This window comes from Leuresthes tenuis, unplaced genomic scaffold, assembly GCF_036924035.1.
Source record: "Leuresthes tenuis unplaced genomic scaffold, fLeuTen1.0.hap1 SCAF_3, whole genome shotgun sequence".
In the NCBI taxonomy this organism is placed as follows: Eukaryota; Metazoa; Chordata; class Actinopteri; order Atheriniformes; family Atherinopsidae; genus Leuresthes; species Leuresthes tenuis.
Window position 1 is genome coordinate 28,103,113 of NW_027325357.1, and position 19,312 is coordinate 28,122,424.

At 41.7% G+C, this 19,312-nt stretch overlaps 1 protein-coding gene across 1 annotated transcript; it reads right to left on the reverse strand.

The window, feature by feature from the left end:
* Positions 1-390: 390 nt before the first annotated feature.
* LOC140303912 (carbohydrate sulfotransferase 11-like) lies at positions 391-19,061 on the reverse strand. Its single transcript, XM_072382893.1, has 3 exons — positions 18,534-19,061; positions 7,115-7,194; positions 391-1,830 (listed from the first exon to the last, which is right to left on the reverse strand). The coding sequence occupies exons 1-3, from the start codon at positions 18,619-18,621 to the stop codon at positions 985-987; spliced, it is 1,014 nt and encodes a 337-aa protein (XP_072238994.1). The 5' UTR covers positions 18,622-19,061; the 3' UTR covers positions 391-984.
* Between the last annotated feature and the right edge of the window lie 251 nt (positions 19,062-19,312).

Sequence of the window (19,312 nt, forward strand, 5' to 3'; positions counted from 1 at the left end):
CAAATTTCTACTGAATATTTTTTTTCATGTGCACTAAAAGCCTGTTGTATTTACGTCAATGTCTATATATACAAGTATGTGTACCAGCTGATGATTTTAACAATTTCTTTGTGAAAGTATGCATCTATCCACGTGGAGCCTTTTCAGTACTTTAATATGCAATTTTTTTGGAAAGGTGCTCGTCTTTACCGAAGCGGTAAATAGCATCTGAAAGCAGTTGTAAATCTGAGGCATGACTGGACTTTTGAGTGATGTTTTGTTTTGTAAAAACTTGTAGATGATAACTTTGCATCCATGAGTGGCCAATTAAATAAAAAAAAATATGCAAGTATTAACTGCTGCATTGCATTCGGGCCCAAATGTCGTCAAGAACTCACAAACACGTTCTCGATTTAATGCATTTATTTGAAAACTGTCAGAGAAATGATAAATCTATTTTGGTTTGACTTTGCAAGGTCGGAAGTAAGACAATAAATAAAAACAACATCATAGTTACACAAAAAAATCTCCTCCTACAGTACAAAATGGGAAACGAGCCACAATAAGCTTTCACTGGTGCCTGGGGATAAAAGAAGACCCACAATCAAAGGCACACGCTTGGAGACATTCACTGTCTAAATCTTTTTTGAATATTTTACATATTATGCTACTGCACCGTGTAGAGATAATATTAGTCGTGCAAATTCACTTGTGAAACAGCAGAAAACCAACGACAGTTGCAATGACCGACATCCATTTCATTATTCTCAACAATAAAATCTGAGTTGCCTTCTTCAGGCAAAAACCTGGATCTTGCGATGGAAGGTACTCTCAAACTTTGGGAGACAAAAGTTCTTCATCCTGACGCTTTCCATTTGAAAACAGTTATTTTTCTTTTCTTTGAGTCCGTAATAAAGCCCGCTGAAAGAGTAACATCCCAGAAACGCCACTCATACATGCGTCTGTAAGTTCAACTCGAGTCCACGGGTGAGTGACGTCCCAGCCTCATCTGAACTTGAGGTAGGCTGGCACGGAGTAGTTGAAAAGCAGGAAGTCCATGCGATAGAGATTGTACAACTTCTTCTGATAAAAAGGGCTGATGTTTTGGAAGAACTGGGCCGCCATGTCTCCTGTAGTCCTGGTGCTTTTGGACGAGGTGGGGAAGCTGACCTGGTCCTCCACCCCGGCCAGCTGCAGCACGTAGCGGGAGTCCTGCTCCAGCGTCTCGTATTTCCCCACCACGTCATAGTGGATGAGGCAGGGGTGGCACAGCGAGTGCACCCGCTCCCAGTGTTCGTTGAAGGGCTCTTCTCGCTGGGTTGCCGGGTCCACGAGGTAATACACAAACTCATCGAAGGAGACGTCGTTTCCATTCTCCAGAGCTTCTGGCTGAGGGTCCGGTCTGTGCCGTCGCACTATCTTTGTGCCGTATCGTTTGTGGAAAGCTACGTTGTAGCTCCGGGTGAATTTGTTGCGGTATGCAGACACCAGACGCTCGAAAGGCTCACGTACAAAGATGAACTTCAGGTATGAGCGTAGGCGTTGGTTAATCTCGGAGGTGGAGTACTCCGACAAGGTGCGGAAGTTTCCTGGGATGTGGGCCTCGTTGGCAGGGATCGCTAGTGGGTCTCTATGGGCCCCGGCGACGCCCGTTAGAACCATGAGCACTCTCTTCCAATTGGTGCAGGCCACTTTGGGCACGTAGCAGTACAGCATGCCGTGCTGGTCATCCACAATGACATGCTTCAGGTCCTCTGGGATCAGGACTCTGCGTTTGTGGGTGTATGAGTGACAGGCTTCTTCTAACAGCTCCCGCCGACCCTGATGGATGGCTTGCACCGCTGACTCAACCTGCAGAGAAGAAAAGGAAAAGAAAACTCAATCCCCCTCCACAAATAAAAATCCATTTTCAACCTTACTATTATGTCCAGATCATGTTTGTTATGTGCGAAAAGACATATCAAAAACAAAATCGGCTATCTGTGCTACAGCATGGAATTTCTGCTTTGAATCAGCATGAAACTACCTACAGTAGTAGGTAGTTACCAAACAGCCTGTATGTTCCACGTAGAACATTTGAACCAATCCTGACTATCTGCAGCAGCTTTAGAGCTAATGGGCATGTATTGTGAGGGGCGGATGAAACGATAACCTCAAGCTGCAAGTATCAGAATGGTAATGTATTCACGTTCTATCAGTTTCAACAGTATTAGAAATGCCCTGTTTGTCACCTGACTGAGCAAGTGAGCAGGCGTTAGCAGCCCAAGCCCTGCTAGGTGCGGCTGAACGCCGTAGTTCCTGGGCAGCCACTAGCATCTGCAGCTAGGCCAGCCAGCCAAGCTAGCTGCTAGCAGCACTCGCCAGCTTGTGAGCGATGCGTTTCTAATGGTGTTAAACTTGCATGTGACTTTGTACAACTGAGAGTCGCTCTACGTTTCAAAGATTTGGTCACAGCATAGCAATGTCAGAGTAAACATAGCTGGCAGTGTCATCTGCTGGCAAGCTCAGATGTAGGGGGCGCTAATGACCATCTTCCCCATTCACTGTATGAGGAAAAAGGTGATGCATAATCTCCAAGCAATTCAAGGCTATGAGATGTGTCTTTTTTTCTACCAAAATCAATCTTTATGAACACGCAGGTTTTCAGACAAGTAATAACTCTTAAGGTGGGACTTTAAACATGATAATTCATTATGATCACTATGATCACTTCTGATTTTTTGCTCAGTTTTGGTTTATTTCAGTTCTGCTGAAAAAAAAAGAGTTGATCTGATAAAACATCTGGAGAAGACGTCTTAAACTTAAGCTGAACAAAACCCCCCATTAAATAACTGGGTGTAATATTGAGGTTATCCAAATTTAGACCAAAATTTTTTTATCAGGCAAAAATCAGATTCTTCTCCTCTGGTGGTCCTCATAAAAAGGTCCAGCCCCGCAAACTGCATTAATAAAATAAGAGGTCATCCAGTTCATCTTGATCTCTTCTGGCACAAATGTCTTATTTACTCCTTTCATTTACTCAGCTTGGCTCACTCCTGCGGCGGTCAGAGCCTTGGGACTCACAGTTTGACTCTGTGTCCGACCCTATGTGTGGCTCTCTGTGTTTCCTGGCCGACACAGAAACATCAAGGACACACCAGAGTGGTCAAACCCTGTAGAGCCAATGCTTCGGTACAAGTTTGTCCACAGAGTCTTTGAATCTTATGTTTTAATCTCCTAATGTGACCAATGAGCATGATTTTGTACAGAATTTTGATCATATTAATGCCAACTGGAATGCACCTGGAAAAGCTTTTTATTATGTATCACGTGTCATCACTAAAGTTTTGGCTTCTACATAAATCAGAGGCAACATGATGTCTGTGCTGTGCAGTTTAGCAACTAAATCAATGAGGACTATGATAATAAATCATCATTTGTATGGCACTTTTTCTTCATGTCACAAAGCGCTTAACATGACGGGATTCGGTTTTCTTCTCTTTCGGCGTTACAGATGGTTTACGTTGGGATTTTTCTGGATGGAAATCCCATTTCCTCACAAACGCCGGCTCCTGTTGCTGTCACATCTGTTTTACTTTTATGTAAATTTTTTCATATTCAGACATGTTGTTTCGAGTTTTCCGTCCAAACGCTTTGACATATTCATTTTTCCTTTCACAACCTTCAGACACGGCTGACCGGGATCAACCGACATTTTTTTCGCCACACTCCAAATCGAAGGAATTAAAAAAAATCCCTTTCATCATCTCCACTGACAGCTTTCTTGATGGGGCCATGTTTCCTATCAGTCAGCTCATGGAGCTCTGAAAGCACCCTATTTTAACTGCACTCATTTTTCATATTAAGACTCGTGCAGATATTTGTTTTAGAACTGCAAATAATTACAAGGCGATTCCATCATTTTCCCACTACTTTATCTGAAAAAAATCACAAGTAAATAAATCTGTTTTGTTTTTTTCTTTCCAAAATTAAAAAGCTGAGCATCCTACAAGTGTGGGGATTCAATTATTTTTGCCAGGGGTTGTAAATGCTGGACTTAACATTCATCAGACGTAAATGCTGCCGATGTCTCCTGCTGCAATATTTTAGCCCAAGTAGGCAGCATTTTTCAGGCATAATTAACTTTAATGCCTTTTATTGACAACAGGTGCTTTCCCCTCATAGTAGTCATTAAATTCAAGTGTTTACATTGAATTTAGCATCAGTTCTGCTAAAAAATAGATAACCAAAGAAATATACACATCTCAGGGTACCGATCGACATCACTGTCCATGTGCTCTTCCTCAGTCAAACAAAAACCCAGTCACATGAAATGCATCATTAACTATTGATTTTAGGAGCTTAATTTACCTCCGCAGGGCATTGTGTTCCACTTCAGTCACTAACTCTCCCATCTGATCATTAAAAGCAATCAAATAAACAGGAAATAAAACTGTGCATTCTGTTTTTGCAGAAATACACATTTAGGTCATTCTGTTTCCATTCTGACAGCCCGCAGAAGGCTTTAAGTGGAATAGAATAAAGAAAATATCAGCAGCACTTAAAAGTAAGTGATGCCTGCTTGAGCTCGTTTGTTTTATGACAGCTCCACGTTCCTTCTCCTCACACGGAGACTTAACTAAAAACAGCTGTTACAGAGGTGCTTTTCCAGGACTGTGTCTCCAAGCACAGCTCTTGGATGAATTCTTCAAAATGCTTGTTGACTTATCTTTATACTCAGAATCAGTGAGCCTGTTCCAAAGCACAGTTTGGGACATAAACTGCAGTTAACTCATTCAGCCCGGAGGCTTTGTTAGAAACAGCCTGAAGGTGTTCTGGAAAACTTAAAACTGTCCTCTTAATTATTTTAGTGCACTCGTTGTGGAGGAATGTTGGTCCACTCTCCTTTACAACGTTGCTTCAGCTCATTGAGGTTTGCAGCATTCCTTTATGCACAGCTCTCTTAAGGTCCCACCACAGCATTTCAGTCAGGTTGAGGTCTGGACTTTGACTGGACCATTGCAACACCTTGATTCTTTTCTTTTTCAGACATTCTGTTGTAGATTTGCTGCTGTGTTTGGGATCATTGTCCTGTTGATGAGTCAGTTTCAGCCAAACGTTATCTGTCAGACTGATGGCCTCACATCTGACTCTAGAATACTTTGGTAAACAGAGGAGATCATGTTGGACTCAATGACTGTAAGGTGTCCAGCTCCTGTGGCTGCAGAACAAGCCCACATCATCAGCCCTCCACCACCGTGCTTGACAGCTGGTATGAGGTGTTTGTGCTGATATGCTGTGTTTGGTTTCCTCCAAACGTGCTGCTGTGCATTATGACCAAACATCTCCACTTTGGTCTCATCTGTTCCTGAAGTCTTGTGGTTTGTTCAGATGTAACTTTACAAACCTAAGCTGTGCTGCCATGTTCTTTTTAGAGAGAAGAGGCTTTCTCCTGCAACCCTTCCAAACAAGCCGTAGTTGTTTAGTCTTTAACTAACTGTATTGTCATGAACTTTATCATTTAACACATTAACTGAGGCCTGTAGAGTCTGAGATGTAGCTAACAACTGTCTTAAATGTTTTCCTCTTGTGAATAATCTTTCTCTCTGTTGAATGATGGACTCCAAATAGTTTTGAATAAGCCTTGTAACCCTTCCCAGATTGATGGGCAGCAACAGTTGCTTCTCTAAGATCATTACTGATGTCTTTCCTCTTTGGCATTGTGTTAAAACATACCTGAAAGCTGCAGACCAGAAAACTAACAAAACTTTTATAATGATCATTAAATCAAGCGCGTTTGATTAGCTGCACCTGCCAGCTACCTGCCCTCATAAGGACTAGATCATTTTAAAAAAATGATGTCCTGTTACATAAAACGTTAGAATTCAAACGAGAGTACCTTCTTCTTGTCATGACTGTAGTCTGAACTCTGTAACTAAGCATCAAACATACATTTATTGCTGTGTTCAGTGCTGTTTAAGTTGCTGGAGGGTGGGCTGAAAAAAAGAATCAATTTATTAAATTTCCTGGCTGATTTTAATCATACTGTTATGTAACATGCATGTGAACCAAAGAAGCCTCAATAATCATAACTCTTCTCTTGCCTCTATCAAAGGCAATTGTTATGTTCAAAGCTATTATTTGTCTGCAGGCTGACGGCAGGATTATAATGTAATAAATCTTGTGTCACTCAGCAAATAACTTTTTTATACGAGGAGATAAAAACAACATTAAGGCAATTGTGCTTGACATGACAAACATTACAGCTGTCAGGAGGGGGGTTTGTCTATTCAATAGACTGCTAGAGTCTATTGGATGTATTCAGAGCAGCTTATGAGGGCTGGTGCAAAACAGATGCACTTTATCGCCTTTATCTCAGATGCTGATGACTCCAATCAGTGCATTTCATTGCTCCATCTTCCCTGCTGGTTCATGCTGAGGTTCAAACATTCCAGGATCTGTTCCATTTATCTTTCCAGCAGTTACACAAAGAAATTAATGTCAGCAAAAAGATAAAGGAGGGTGAACATACAGAGTTCCATGGGAAATGGGATCAGAGCTCATAAATCAAACTCCACTGCTCAGTTTGCTCTATATGTTTGGCGTTAAAAGCTCATTTTTAAATGATTTTAGGAATAGTTTATAAAAATCAGTTGTGGGTGCCTTAGGGAGAGCCCCTCTGGTCACGCTCCAACATGGTCAACAATATCTAAATACGTATCAAACCATCATTCATTTAGTTTCTTGTCGTGGACATTTTGCCTGTAAACATTCATCTGACTGGAAATCTTTAATTATAAAATTTTTGTGGAACATATGGTGTAAGCTTGGTAGTTTTTAAGGAAGCAGCAGGAGTTTCACAAGCCATGTGTTTCCACTGCGGGAGCTTTCCCAGTGCAACAAGAACTTCTGGAGGGAGCTCGGTTTCAAGCAAAGGCAGCTCAAAATGAGGATGTGTGCACGGAGAGTTTTACACCCTGCTCAGGAGGAGGCAGCGCGTTGTAAAGGCTGCAGTTCTGAATGCTGCTGACCCGTAAAACTCTGTCAGCCCCTTCCCGACCACTTCCCTACCCAAAACTTTCACTGAAGGATTTTGATGAAAAATGTGGTGAACTGAGTCCAGGCTGAGCAGCAGGAACGGGTGAACTGGACTGACCTGGTCGCCATCGTACAGCGTCTGTAAGGGACCCCTCCTCGACTTCTGCCCACTCCTCCGCTCTCCCAACGGCTCTGGGGCTAAGGAAACAGAACACATCTGTAACCGAAGCAACCGAGATTTGGTGCAATGTACACAGAAGCCGAACTGAAATACTGCAATAATGAATATTAAGAAACAACAGTTTTTAGAATATTCAACTTCAAAAAGTGGCATACAAATAATCACAAACATCTTAGTATAAATACACAAAAACTGGACCTTTTAAGCCTTCCAATTCTTTGAAAAACCAAAGTAAATCAATTGCTGTCCTTGAACCATATGGAATAGACACTTGATGTAGATCTCTTTTGAAAGCAAACCCTATTTTTGCCCCTTAGACTGAAATAATCACTCCAGGTGTTACAGGGTCAGATTTACAGGTCTTTGAATGCACTAAAAAAAATTATTTCTCATACAAATTTATTTGCAAAAATGTTGGGAATTTTTTTTTTTGTTGTTGTTGTGACCCATTAGTCGCAACGCAAGCTCGATGTCCCACCCTCATCTAGCAGGTCAAAAATAGCTGCCGAAACAGCGCAGAAAAGCTAGAAAGCAGTAAATTCAATGCCAAACAGAAGATGAAACCGACAATAAAAATGTCATCTGGGAGAGGGGGAAAAAAAAGAAAGAAGATTGGTTTGATTTTTACAGTTCCATCTGCTTCAGTGCTTGTGTAGTAAAATAAAAAAAGGTTTGGCAGTGAAAAACATACAATTTTCTTTGTGTAAAAAGTTGCTTTTTTCAGTCTCTGTGAGCTGAAAGGAACCAGACAGACAGGCCAGAGGACCTTGTTAAGTTCCGAGGGTGCTGAGAAGCATTGTCAGGTAACAAGTCTGAGATACTGTTAAGCATGTATGAGCTTTCAGCCTGGAATCCAATTACACAGCTTCAGAGGCTCAGAGTCGTGGGCGCAGCTTCACCTGAAACCAGAATTTAATTTGGAACGGAGTGAACCCATCTAAGAGCGGACTCGCTGGTGCAGTCCAACCTCTACCGATTAAAGTGCGGTTAACTCAAGTAGAGTTTCCAACAAAATGTCAAGACTTCTCTGCACACGTGATATCTACCAACAGTTTTTAAATGACTTCAGATTGCACTGAGCAAATGCACAATGGTGAATTCTTTGCTTTGCAGTAAGACGTATTGCATCACTTCCTGTTGCCTTGTGTGTGCACTGTGACATTTCTCGCTCCTCTTGAACTACTAATAATCACCTTATTTCTCCCTATAATTTACACATCTTGCATAGTTAACTCTATCCCATACTTGTTATATTCTAACGCTCAATCTTACAGATCTTTAGTTTTTATTTTTCACTTTTTAGCAGTGTGTCTGGTTCTCTAGCTTAGCATGGCTCCCAGTTATCTTCCTCCATCTCCTGCTTTCACCTGCTCCGTGTGTCAGATGTTTAGTTACTCCTCTGCCTCCTTTCGTGATAATGGTACATGTAACAAATGTAGTCTTTTTGTAGTTTTGGATGCGAGGTTATCTGAATTGAAAGCTCGGCTCTGCACTGTTGAAAACCACCCGATAGCGAGCCAGGCCCCTTTAGTCAGTGCGGAGCCAACTAACCTAGTTAGCTCTATTAGTCGTCCCCGAGCAGATCCCGAGCAGCCGGGACTTAAGAGTGGCTGGGTGACTGTCAGGAAGAGGAGTCATAGTCCTAAAGTCAAGCCCGTGGTTCACCATCAACCTGTCCACGTTTCTAATAGATTTTCCCCACTCAGCGACACACCCGCTGAGGACAAAACCCTGGTAATTGGCAGCTCTATAGTCAGAAACGTGGCATTAGAGACACCAGCGACCATAGTCAAATGCATTCCAGGGGCCAGAGCGGGCGACATAGAATCCTATTTAAAACTGCTGGCTAAGGATAAACGTAAATACGGTAAAATAGTTATTCACGTCGGCGGTAATGACACCCGGTTACGCCAATCGGAGGTCACTAAAATTAATGTTGCATCGGTGTGTAATTTTGCCAAAACAATGTCGGACTCCGTAGTTTTCTCTGGACCCCTGCCAAATCTGACCAGTGATGACATGTTTAGCCGCATGTCCTCATTCAATCGCTGGTTGTCTAGATGGTGTCCAGCAAACAACGTGGGCTACATAACTGGATAAAAAAAATTTAAATTTAGCATACAAACTTGGAATGCCAGATTTAGAGCAGTGTTTAAGGGGGGTAAGGAGGGCAGCCGGCTGCGATTATAATAAGAATTTCTCATTTCCCAAAGAACTGGTGGGAATATCCAAGTGCATTTCCTAAATCTAAATGTTACACACGGGAACTTTAAACAAGGAGCTACAATATGGAGATGGTTAACTGAGATTAGTACTGTAAGTGAAAATGAGAAAAGTATTCCCTCTTACATACAAAGCTGTTAGTCTGTCCAGAGACGAGCAAGCAGCCAGACATAAACAGACTGCTGGCTGGTCTCAGGCTCACAATTAGGAACAGCAGGAGTCTTTGAAAGCGTCCGGTGTCCTTAAAAAAAGCTCTCAACTGGAGCTTAGTTTGTTTGACTTTTAAAATGATTCTTCATCCTTTTAGTCATCACGTTGCTTGCTGTCCAGCTGCAGGTACGTGATGTCAAACAACACACTCACACACATGCACACGCACACTCACAGGAAGCATATGTTTAGACAGAAGCCTTCATTTGATCTGTGCCACATTTTTTTCGCCTGCTCTTTTGTGCCACTGTTGTAATAAACGTGTGCATTTCTTTCTTTTTTTTTGCTGAGATCACTTTTGGGGGGCGTGCAGTTCCTTATAAAAACAGTTCACTTTAAACAAGTAAAAAAAAACTATTGAAAAGTGCGATAGTTCATGGCTGAGTGATGGCTCGGGGAGGTTTACTTCCACAGACAATCAATAAAATACATTCAAGTGTCTGAAAGAGGAGCTTTACCAAACATTAGAGTCAGACATTAAAAAGTTTTTTAAAAAACAAATACGTAAACATTTTGATGTGCTCAGCTAGTTCAAAGTTAGCCGAGGGACTAATGTTGCAGTTGCTTTTGTTGCTGATAAAAAGGAGGTGAACAACTGGCTCTATAATGTCAGCCATGTTAGGTGCTCATGTAAGAATCTAGTTGTAACACCCTTGACTGTTTTAGAATACATTGAGTTCATTTGTAGTTAAAAAAAAAAAAAAGTTTGTTATTCTATAGGCTATGTGAGAAATGTAAGCTTCAACCAACACTTACTCTCATTATCACCCGATTACGGTAGTCAGAAAGTGAAATGTCAGAAACTGTAAAAAAAACAAAAACATTATCCAATTTGGAAATAATGAAAGGCAGGTCAGTAGAAGTTCAGCGCACAAGTTTTTGCTACTTGGTCCCTCAGGAGGTTCATCTCACCATGTCTCTTCATCTAAGCAAAACTTTTCTAAAATGATGAAATAATAAGCAATAACCCAGTGAAAACAAGACATTTATTCAGGAAATTGCTAAACTCCATCCTCCGAGTGTACTGCCACTTAGAATAAATTTGATTCGTATTCCTGGTATGAGCTTTTCACTTCAATTTATCCAACAATACTCTACGCCTGGGTTCATAAATCAAAATAAGCTCTTGGAAAAAAGCAAAAAGCAAAACTGGCATCATGTCCACTCCATTATTTGATTCTGCATTAAAATCGACAGCTCAGAGCTAAATTCAGAAAAAGTTTAAACATACATGTTCCTGTGTGAGCGTAGCAGATAAACAATGGCATAGCAATCATCTCCTCCCAGAAAGAAAGATTTGCTGTTGCTTCTAACTTTCTCTGTGGGAGATCATTGAACATGTAATCAAATTCACAGCACAGTTGTCTTACAGTTACTTGAATGGTGACTCTGCTCTATATTACAGGCAATCAGTGAACTCCAGAGTTCCATAAACAGCAATTTGACATCTGCCATGGTTTTTATACACACTCAGGATTAAATGCAGAGTGCATGCTTCAGCAACATACAAAAGGTGCCTAAAGTGGACCAAAACAGCACCATGCTCCTGTATGTCAACCTAATTCTTGACTTGGGTGTGCTGTGGTCAGTCATAGTTGCCAAGCTGCATAAGAGCTATAAACCCACTGGTGCAAGCCAATGTGAAATGAACACAGAATAAGATGAAGTCATGATGAGACAGTAGGAATAAATTAGTCTGAAGGATACGCAGCAGCCGGGTGGCAACACCCATTCCGAAATACCGACATTCCGCTATTCCGACATCCCACCATTCCGACATGCAAACGTCCCACCATTCCGACATCCCGCTACTCCGACATTCAAACGTCCCACCATTCCGACAAGGCTTTCAATTGGAGGCCAATGTCGGAATGGCGAGATGTCGGAATGGCAGCAGCCATTACAGGAGTAATGTCATACTGTCAGATGTTCAAAAGCCCAACGTGTTTGTATCAATTATACCGTCTCGTTGCACAATTTACGCCTTTGCAAAAACACTACAAGCCGTGCTAAAGTGTTCATATCACCCCTAAAAGGAAGTAAGCAGCAACAAACTGCGTAATATGGTATTGTGGAATGCGGTACTTCCAACAACGGAGAAAAAAATAAAAAATTCTAAATTTGGCTCTGGAAGTTTGGAATCACAACTATTTTACAAACGCTAATACCCCATGACAAGCTATGTGCTAGCATGCTTTGCAGTCAGGTTCAAACAATTCAGTTACATTAACTCCATCCTCTCGTTTTTCTGTTTGTTCCCTAACCTCCGAATTTTTACGCTACACTATTTGGTTAGACAAAAAGTTACTCAGGAACGAAAATAAATCCTACCAAGTTAACAAGGTTGCTAACAGTTAACAGGCAAACTCATTATGTTGTTAGCTTTTCTTGATTTTTAGTTGGACAATTTTACTATTAAAAGATGTTTGTCACTGAAAATATAAACTGTACTTACTGTGCTGTGGTACAAATCTACATATCATACATAATAGACTGATCAGAACTGATTTTACAGCAGTGTTTTGCCATTTTCCAATCCTGGAGAGTTTTTACTTTAAAACTAGCAAAGCAAGATCTAAGGCTCTTGTTCTGAGATACCATAACCTGGCCTTCAGTTCGATGTCCACACATATTTATACCATTGAAGGGTGTTGTGTCACAGACAAATCTAGTGTAGACAATCAGTGCCGAGAAGCTGACTGACTGGCAGGAACAGTCAGAGATGAATCAGCTACTGATGGGAGGTTTTGTCAAATGTGAGGGGAGCAGTCTGCGACAGTAGATGTATTTATCCGACCCATTTTCTAAAGACGTGACCACTTCCTTATGCACACTGCCACTGACTCAGAAACACATTTCCAAAATGGTCACTCCCAAAGCCGACATTTTCCCCCTATTAATTGAAACACCAGTCCGCAGAGGTAACGTCTGAAGTAATTTGGGAACGACAGACTGAGTGTTTTAGCAACAAGCTGAGATGTCACACTGAAAGAGCACATTGTGTGACATCACTCCCCTGCTCATCCAGCATCACTCAGCAAGCAAGGGAATTTGCAATCCACATTTTGTCATGACTTATTTTAACAGAGAGCTATATGAAATTATCAGGAAATTAAGGGATTAAATAGTTGAATGTGATCTGACTATGCCTATAAGAGAGCGGGCTACTGTGCACTGTGAGGAAACTACTGTAAAATTAAGCAATATTTTTGCCACTATAGAGTAAAATTCCCCAAAGAAACGTCTTCGAAAGCAAGCAGCCTAAACTCCTCCACCGAAATGAGACTCATGAGATTCATCAATGATCCCGTCTGATGACTATGCAAAAGAGCAGTCCAGTTGGTTTAACCCCGTCTGGACTGAAAGTGCTGCAGCATTCCTTGTGGTACTCACAGAACCATGAGGTTAGGAAATGCAAAATATAGAAAAGCCCATGTGTGTTTGTCCTGTCCAGGTCATAAACGGAGCTCTGTGTTTAGGTTCCACTGGGAAAACTGGGGCCCCTTCTTCTCAATTTCTCCTGCCAAAGAGCTGCTGTACTGAGAGACACTGTAAAAGCTGAAAGCCTGATCCTTTTAGGCCACAAATGTGTGTGTAAAGCGTGTTAGTGCATAGGCAGCAGTATGTGGGTGGTGTAGTCAGTTTATTGAATGTTAAAGTGAATGCATGCAGATGTGAGTGTCTTTCTGATCCTGTTTAAAGGCATAAAGAATCCAGGAGCTTGATTTGTGGGGCGTTGCATTAGTTGGCTTTGTGAAAAGACACACCAGTGTGTTTCTAACACACCAATGTCTAAAAAGTGCAGAACTTACTGAGCAATTTCAATCGTGAGAGGGCAAACCTGCAAGTCACTTGAGAGAATCAGCTCTTGAAGCAGATGGTCTGAATAAAATTCTGAGAAAACAGCCAAAATACTGGCTCTATAGTAAGCTCCTTTAGTGTTATGTCATGAATATGCAGCTGTCAGGAGGAGAAGCAGCAGGCCCACGCTGACCTGTCATCAGATAGCCCAGGATGGCAGACGATCTGACAGCAGCTGGAAGCCAAAAGTGACTTCAATAGAACATCATGTGGAGATCAGGTCACATGCTGTTCCTTCCTGGATCTTTTGTTCTGTTTTTTTTAAATATGATAATGCCACATCCAAAAGTTCTCAACAGCTTTGAGGGATTAAAACTGATGCCATGTGTGAATTCTGTCCAAAGAAGCCCAGGAACAGGATTTTTTCCACAACTCTCTGTGTGTGCTCCAATGAAACTAAAAATGCTGAACAGTTCATTCTTTGGACTGTCATAGGTGCACGTCAAGCCCCAACAAGGAAGGAATGAGCCGAGGGTAAGTGATAAAGTCAGCTGCCCCCAGGCCAAAAGAAAAGTCCCAGGTTGTGCTCGAGACTTAATAGCTCGAACATACTACATGAGAGCTGTCAGTCCACATCTGTATCTGTAAAGTTACTGGGACTTATAAATCGGTGCTCCTTGGTTTTACTTCCCAGACCATGAAAGGAGGAGATCCTGACAATGCTGTAAAACGTGACACCACATTCCTGAATATGCTGCACCACACAGCCTCTTTAGAACCTGTGTTTGTGTAGAGCTAACAGCAGAACCACAGAGGCCCTTAAAATAAAGTGCACATTATGAAAAGTCCATGACTGGTTTTAGAAAAAAACAAATATATTTTACATATATACACAGGACATGAACAGTGAAACCAACCTGCGTCTGTGTAATTACCCCCGAATTTAGATCGAAGTCCAGGGTACAAAAGTCTGCGATTCAAAACACACTGCAATTTTAAACTAACTTTATACTTTGCAATGCATTCCTTTGTTATGTGGCTGCTCTCGGGCAAGCTTTATATAGTCTTTGAACACACATTATAACCTTTACCCCAGATGAAGCAGAAAAGACAGAGTGGCTTTATGTCTGAAACCAATTCATTTTAATTAAAAGCCAAAGAGCAGGTTTATGTCTGAAACATGCGCTGCCTTCCAAGTACATTCAAACGACAAGAAAACAAGCACAAGGAGCAACCTGTGTGCAAAAGTTGCTTTTGTAGTCTAATATAAACTAATTGCTTTAGTAATGAGAAAATGTCAGGGAATTAATCACTTTCTTTTTAATATGACTCTTTTGTATTGTTGGTCAGTTAAATTCATGACAAAACAGTTTAGTTAGAAATTAATAAGTAGATTAACTGATAGCAAAAATGACAATCTGAGATGTACTCTGTCGTTAAGGAAGAAATTCTGCTGTAAACCACCTAGGATTAGAGTATAACGTGTAATTCTCTGTGTATATAAAAGATCGACTTAGTCAGTCATGACTTAAGGAGCCCAACAGAACCACATTACCTGCAAGGCGCAGAGATGGAACCCCGAGGCTCCCGTACCAGGCACCTGACCCTCCTCTCCCCGACTGAATCTCATTCATTACAAGAGTAATGAGTGTGGAGATGGACGCGCAGAGCTGTATTCAGATTGGATTTTTAATTCTAACACTTCATCGCATAGACAAACGATTCCCATCTTTGGACAGGCGCACTCCCGCTCTTTCATGTGATATGCATGTTATCTCTCTGCAACGAACACTTCCTGAGCAATTCAACAAAGAACAATGGGTGTGAATTTGCCTGCAAAGTGAATGTTAACATGACTTGAAACTCACTCACCTTGAATTCTGTGAATAAATCTGGATGTCTGTCTTTGAGGTACTTTGCTAAATTGGAAGCGTTTCCTCCTTTTGTCTGAAAAGCTCGTTCGCACCGTTTGCATATTGGTTTTTGGAGTCTATTATTAATCCCTGATCATCCGCCTAAAACGCAAAGTACTTCCAGACACGACTCTTTTTATTTATGACGACGAGTCGAAGCGGAGCTGTCGCTGCCGTGTTCCTTTGGCATTTAACGGCAAACTAGAACACTTGTAGGTGCATACGGTGCCCACGTCACGTCACGTCTGGAGGAATTTCATCCCCGGTACCTATGGTACTGTAGAAAAACGAGTACGTCACGTTTTTAGAACTGTGGCATCGACTTGGTACCGAAGTATCGGCTCTCGTGACATCCGTCAGTTGTTCCAAGTCAGATCTCTATCTTGCGAAGCAGCTGGATTCTGGGACATGCCAAGCTCCAAAGGTAACTTGTGGCACATCAACCCTGCAATCGTCCAGAAGCTGACCTCGTCTCTTTGATGGTATGCAGTTGCCCTGGCATGCAATGTACTGTAGCAGCATGTATCGATTCCACAGCAGTGAGTCGCTGTCCTCGGATGACATGCTTATTGTTTTATACATACATCACATGCCAATGACCATAGCTTACTGGCAGTGGGGTTACATTAATGACACTATGCTTTCTGTTGCTGGGTGACAAGAGTATGAATAGGTCCAATTGTAAATGAACTGTTTTTTTCATGTGACATAGGCACCTCGTCAGACTTTAATCGATAGCTGAGGATTCAAGTTATTAAGACCGATAGTTTCATACACATTTAGAATGCATATTAAGAATTAAACCCTGCTGACGTGACAGTCTAATTACCCGAGAGTGTATGCGACGTTTAAATTCATGTGGCATGCTCTCCCAGAGTAGCAGCTGACCACTGTAGAATCAATAAGGTTTTCCACTCCAGGAGTGGCATATCCCAAATCTACAGTGGTCAGCCGCTGCTTGGGTGGAGCAGGACCAGCAGGTGCTGCCTGATGGTCGTTGGAAGGCCACTTTTGGCTGATAATTTGACTTAGGCCATATGGTAATTTGATGCCAATGACCATTTCAACATTTGTACTCTAGTATTTTTCATCTACATTTTTCTTATCATCAATGCAAGGTAAATAAACTTTTGGGGGGGGATAAAACTCAGAAAAACATAAGAAGACACTCCCAGTTATTTTTTAGTCGGATAACATGCTTCTGAAACATCTGCACGGAAAATACTTGGATAAATCATTATGAGTCCCCCTTAGCTTGGAATGTTTCCAACAGATGAAGGAGGACTTTCCAGATCAAACCATCTGGCACTACATTTTAGTCAGACTGGTCATTATCCAAGAACCAAGAGCAATGGGTTAGGGGATGATGGCTGTGGCCATCTTTTATAATACAGTTTGTGAGTGACTTCCTGTGAAATTTGCTGACAACACCACCATCATCTGCTGGATCCAAAACACTGATGAAACGTCATATCAGGGAGAAGAAGAAAAAATAAGAACAACTTAAAACAACAAAGATATGTTGGGTGGGACGAGAGTGAACTCAATAGTCAGAACAAGGGATCAGAAAACCAGTAAGACAGCTATGGAATATTTGGACACTGCGGATATACACTTAGCTGTGACAAGGTTTTTCTTTAAACAATGAGGGTACACGATTTATTCATTTATTTTTTAAATAAAGCAGGGAAAACCTCGGATTTTAAGAATCATCAGTGTACATGTTGACTAGGCCTCAGACGTTTCCATAAAATAACCAGTCTGACTTTCCCCTGCACAGGTGTGACTACTAATGCTAACAATGGCTCTCCTCAGAGCCCCATTATGTCGTTTGGGTCATTAAACACACCTGCGCTTTCCTTGCGAAGACATGCCAAAATCTGTCTTTTATTATCTCCAGTAAGTGGCCAAACACACCCCGGAAGTCATTACACCAGCAGGTAAACACAGAGTTTAATATTAGAACATGAAATTGGGGTCTCAAGCGTCAGCAGCAAAAGTCAGCTTGTATGGTTTAAACATTGGAGCTTCTCCATCAAGAGCAGCGATGTGCGAAAGGTCGACTTTAGACAGAAACAGAGCATCAGAACAAAAGAACTCTGGAATGCACGGAGCACGACAAGAGTGATAAAACATGTACACCCAGCTCATGGATTTAAGCTTTATTTAAACCCCGTGAACTTCTAATCGCCCCAAAAAATTTCCCCGAGCTGTGCAACAGTGCACAGATAGTGTTAAATTGCTCAGGTCTGTGTATGAAATTGTTCCTTTCAGATTCCTAAAAGAAAAAAATACAGCTCTTTTTTTTAATAAAGTCCCCTCTCGCAGATATATATATATATATATATACACACATATATATATATATATATATATATACACACACACATACATACATACATGCTTTTTAGGCCCCTGACAGGCATGTCTGAATGAGGCTATTGTATGTGGCAGAGTGAAACCTGGAAGAGGTGGAGGCAGTTCTCAGCGTGAGCCAGCTGCAACTACTCCCAGCCTTCCTCCACAGATCAGGGGAAACACTCCCTCAGTTTGGCAATTAAACTGTTCCTAGATGCGCAAATCATACGGACATTGCAGCATGGGTTGACAGCACAGTGAGGCAACATGCTTTACTGCCAGAATACCAGGGATCCATAACACACACCTGATAAATCCTTTAATTGAGCTGAGAATGACTCGGCCACCTTATTATTTAGTTCATTTCCTGATATCTGTCCTGCAGACCGAGCTGTCACAACATTTTAACAGTGTTAAATGAAAAGTTTCCAATAGTTAGACATGTGAACAGAAAGGGACTAGTTGGTCTGCTGCACTGTTGTGCAAACCAATAAGTCAACGTGTGCAAATGTGATCAAGTCAGTAAATATGACCCCTGCATAAACTGCTAAAGAAACGAGTCCTAAAAGCCTCCGAATTCTCCGTTTCTTACACGTTTTTTTTTATTGTCCTACAGGACTCCCACTTAAACATTCATAATTACTTGCAGAGGGCTGAAGATAAGCTGACGGACTTAGATTGGATGTGTGCCATACCTGAAAAGAATCTGGCTTCATGTCTGCGGTAGTGAACGAATAAAGAGGTTTGTGTTCCAATAACGTGATGTAAAGGCTGCTTTTAAATTCACAACAACATAAAAAAAAAGTGTATTTTAATAGATGTACCTCTGATGTAACTGTATTGATGCTCACCTGGCCTCAGACTGCTGTTAAAGTGGTAGATGACCACAATGAAACATCCCAGACACAAGGCAAAAACCATCACTTTGGGTGTCCTCATCCTGAGCCTCTGGAAACGACCGAGAAGCCGAATCGAATTCCTCCAGGGTTCATGCGACAAATTGTTACCTAGAGTGTCTATTTCATCACAAATAAGAGCATCTAACCGGCTCGTTGACCTTTGACGCCCCTTATTTTTCTGCACATCTTCGCATGTCCGGGTAGAAGAACGCAACGGCGAAGAAAGAAAAGGGCAGCATGGTGCGAGCCGCGGCAGCAGACCCCGCCGGTCCGCCGTGTGTCGGTTACCGCGGCGTCCCTGCGTGCTGCTGAGGCAGCGCCATTACTGCTAATGTGCTCCGAGCAGAGGTAACCGGCCGCTCTGTTACTGTGAAGGGGATTTGTATGACCAAACGATGTCTTACCAAACGCTTAGTTAACCATTTTCTCCCCAAAACCCCAAAGGTTCGCTGTGAGTCCACAAACTGCGGTCAAGCTGCAGATGACACGTTCCAGTGGAGAGGAAGTGCCCCTTATTCCTTTCAAATTAAAACTGCATAAATGTTCGTGCCACTGTTTTTTCTACTCCCCAACATTTTTGACAAATCATACATTTCATAACGAGAAGAAAGAAATACATTTTAAGAAAACAATGTATAAAAAATAACATTTAAATAGTGGATATTTTACCCATCTGTGTACACACTTTTAGTGCTGTTAAGTGAAATATCACAGCCATAATGCTAATCCCC

Bases quoted from the DNA above. Each gene is read 5' to 3' on its own strand.
- LOC140303912 (XM_072382893.1), bottom strand. From the start codon at position 18,621: ATGAGGACACCCAAAGTGATGGTTTTTGCCTTGTGTCTGGGATGTTTC. The intron at 7,195-18,533 runs GTGAGCATCAAT...CTGTTTCCTTAG, and splicing joins TAACAGCAGTCTGAGGCCAG to CCCCAGAGCCGTTGGGAGAG. The intron at 1,831-7,114 runs GTCAGTCCAGTT...TCTTCTCTGCAG, and splicing joins CGCTGTACGATGGCGACCAG to GTTGAGTCAGCGGTGCAAGC.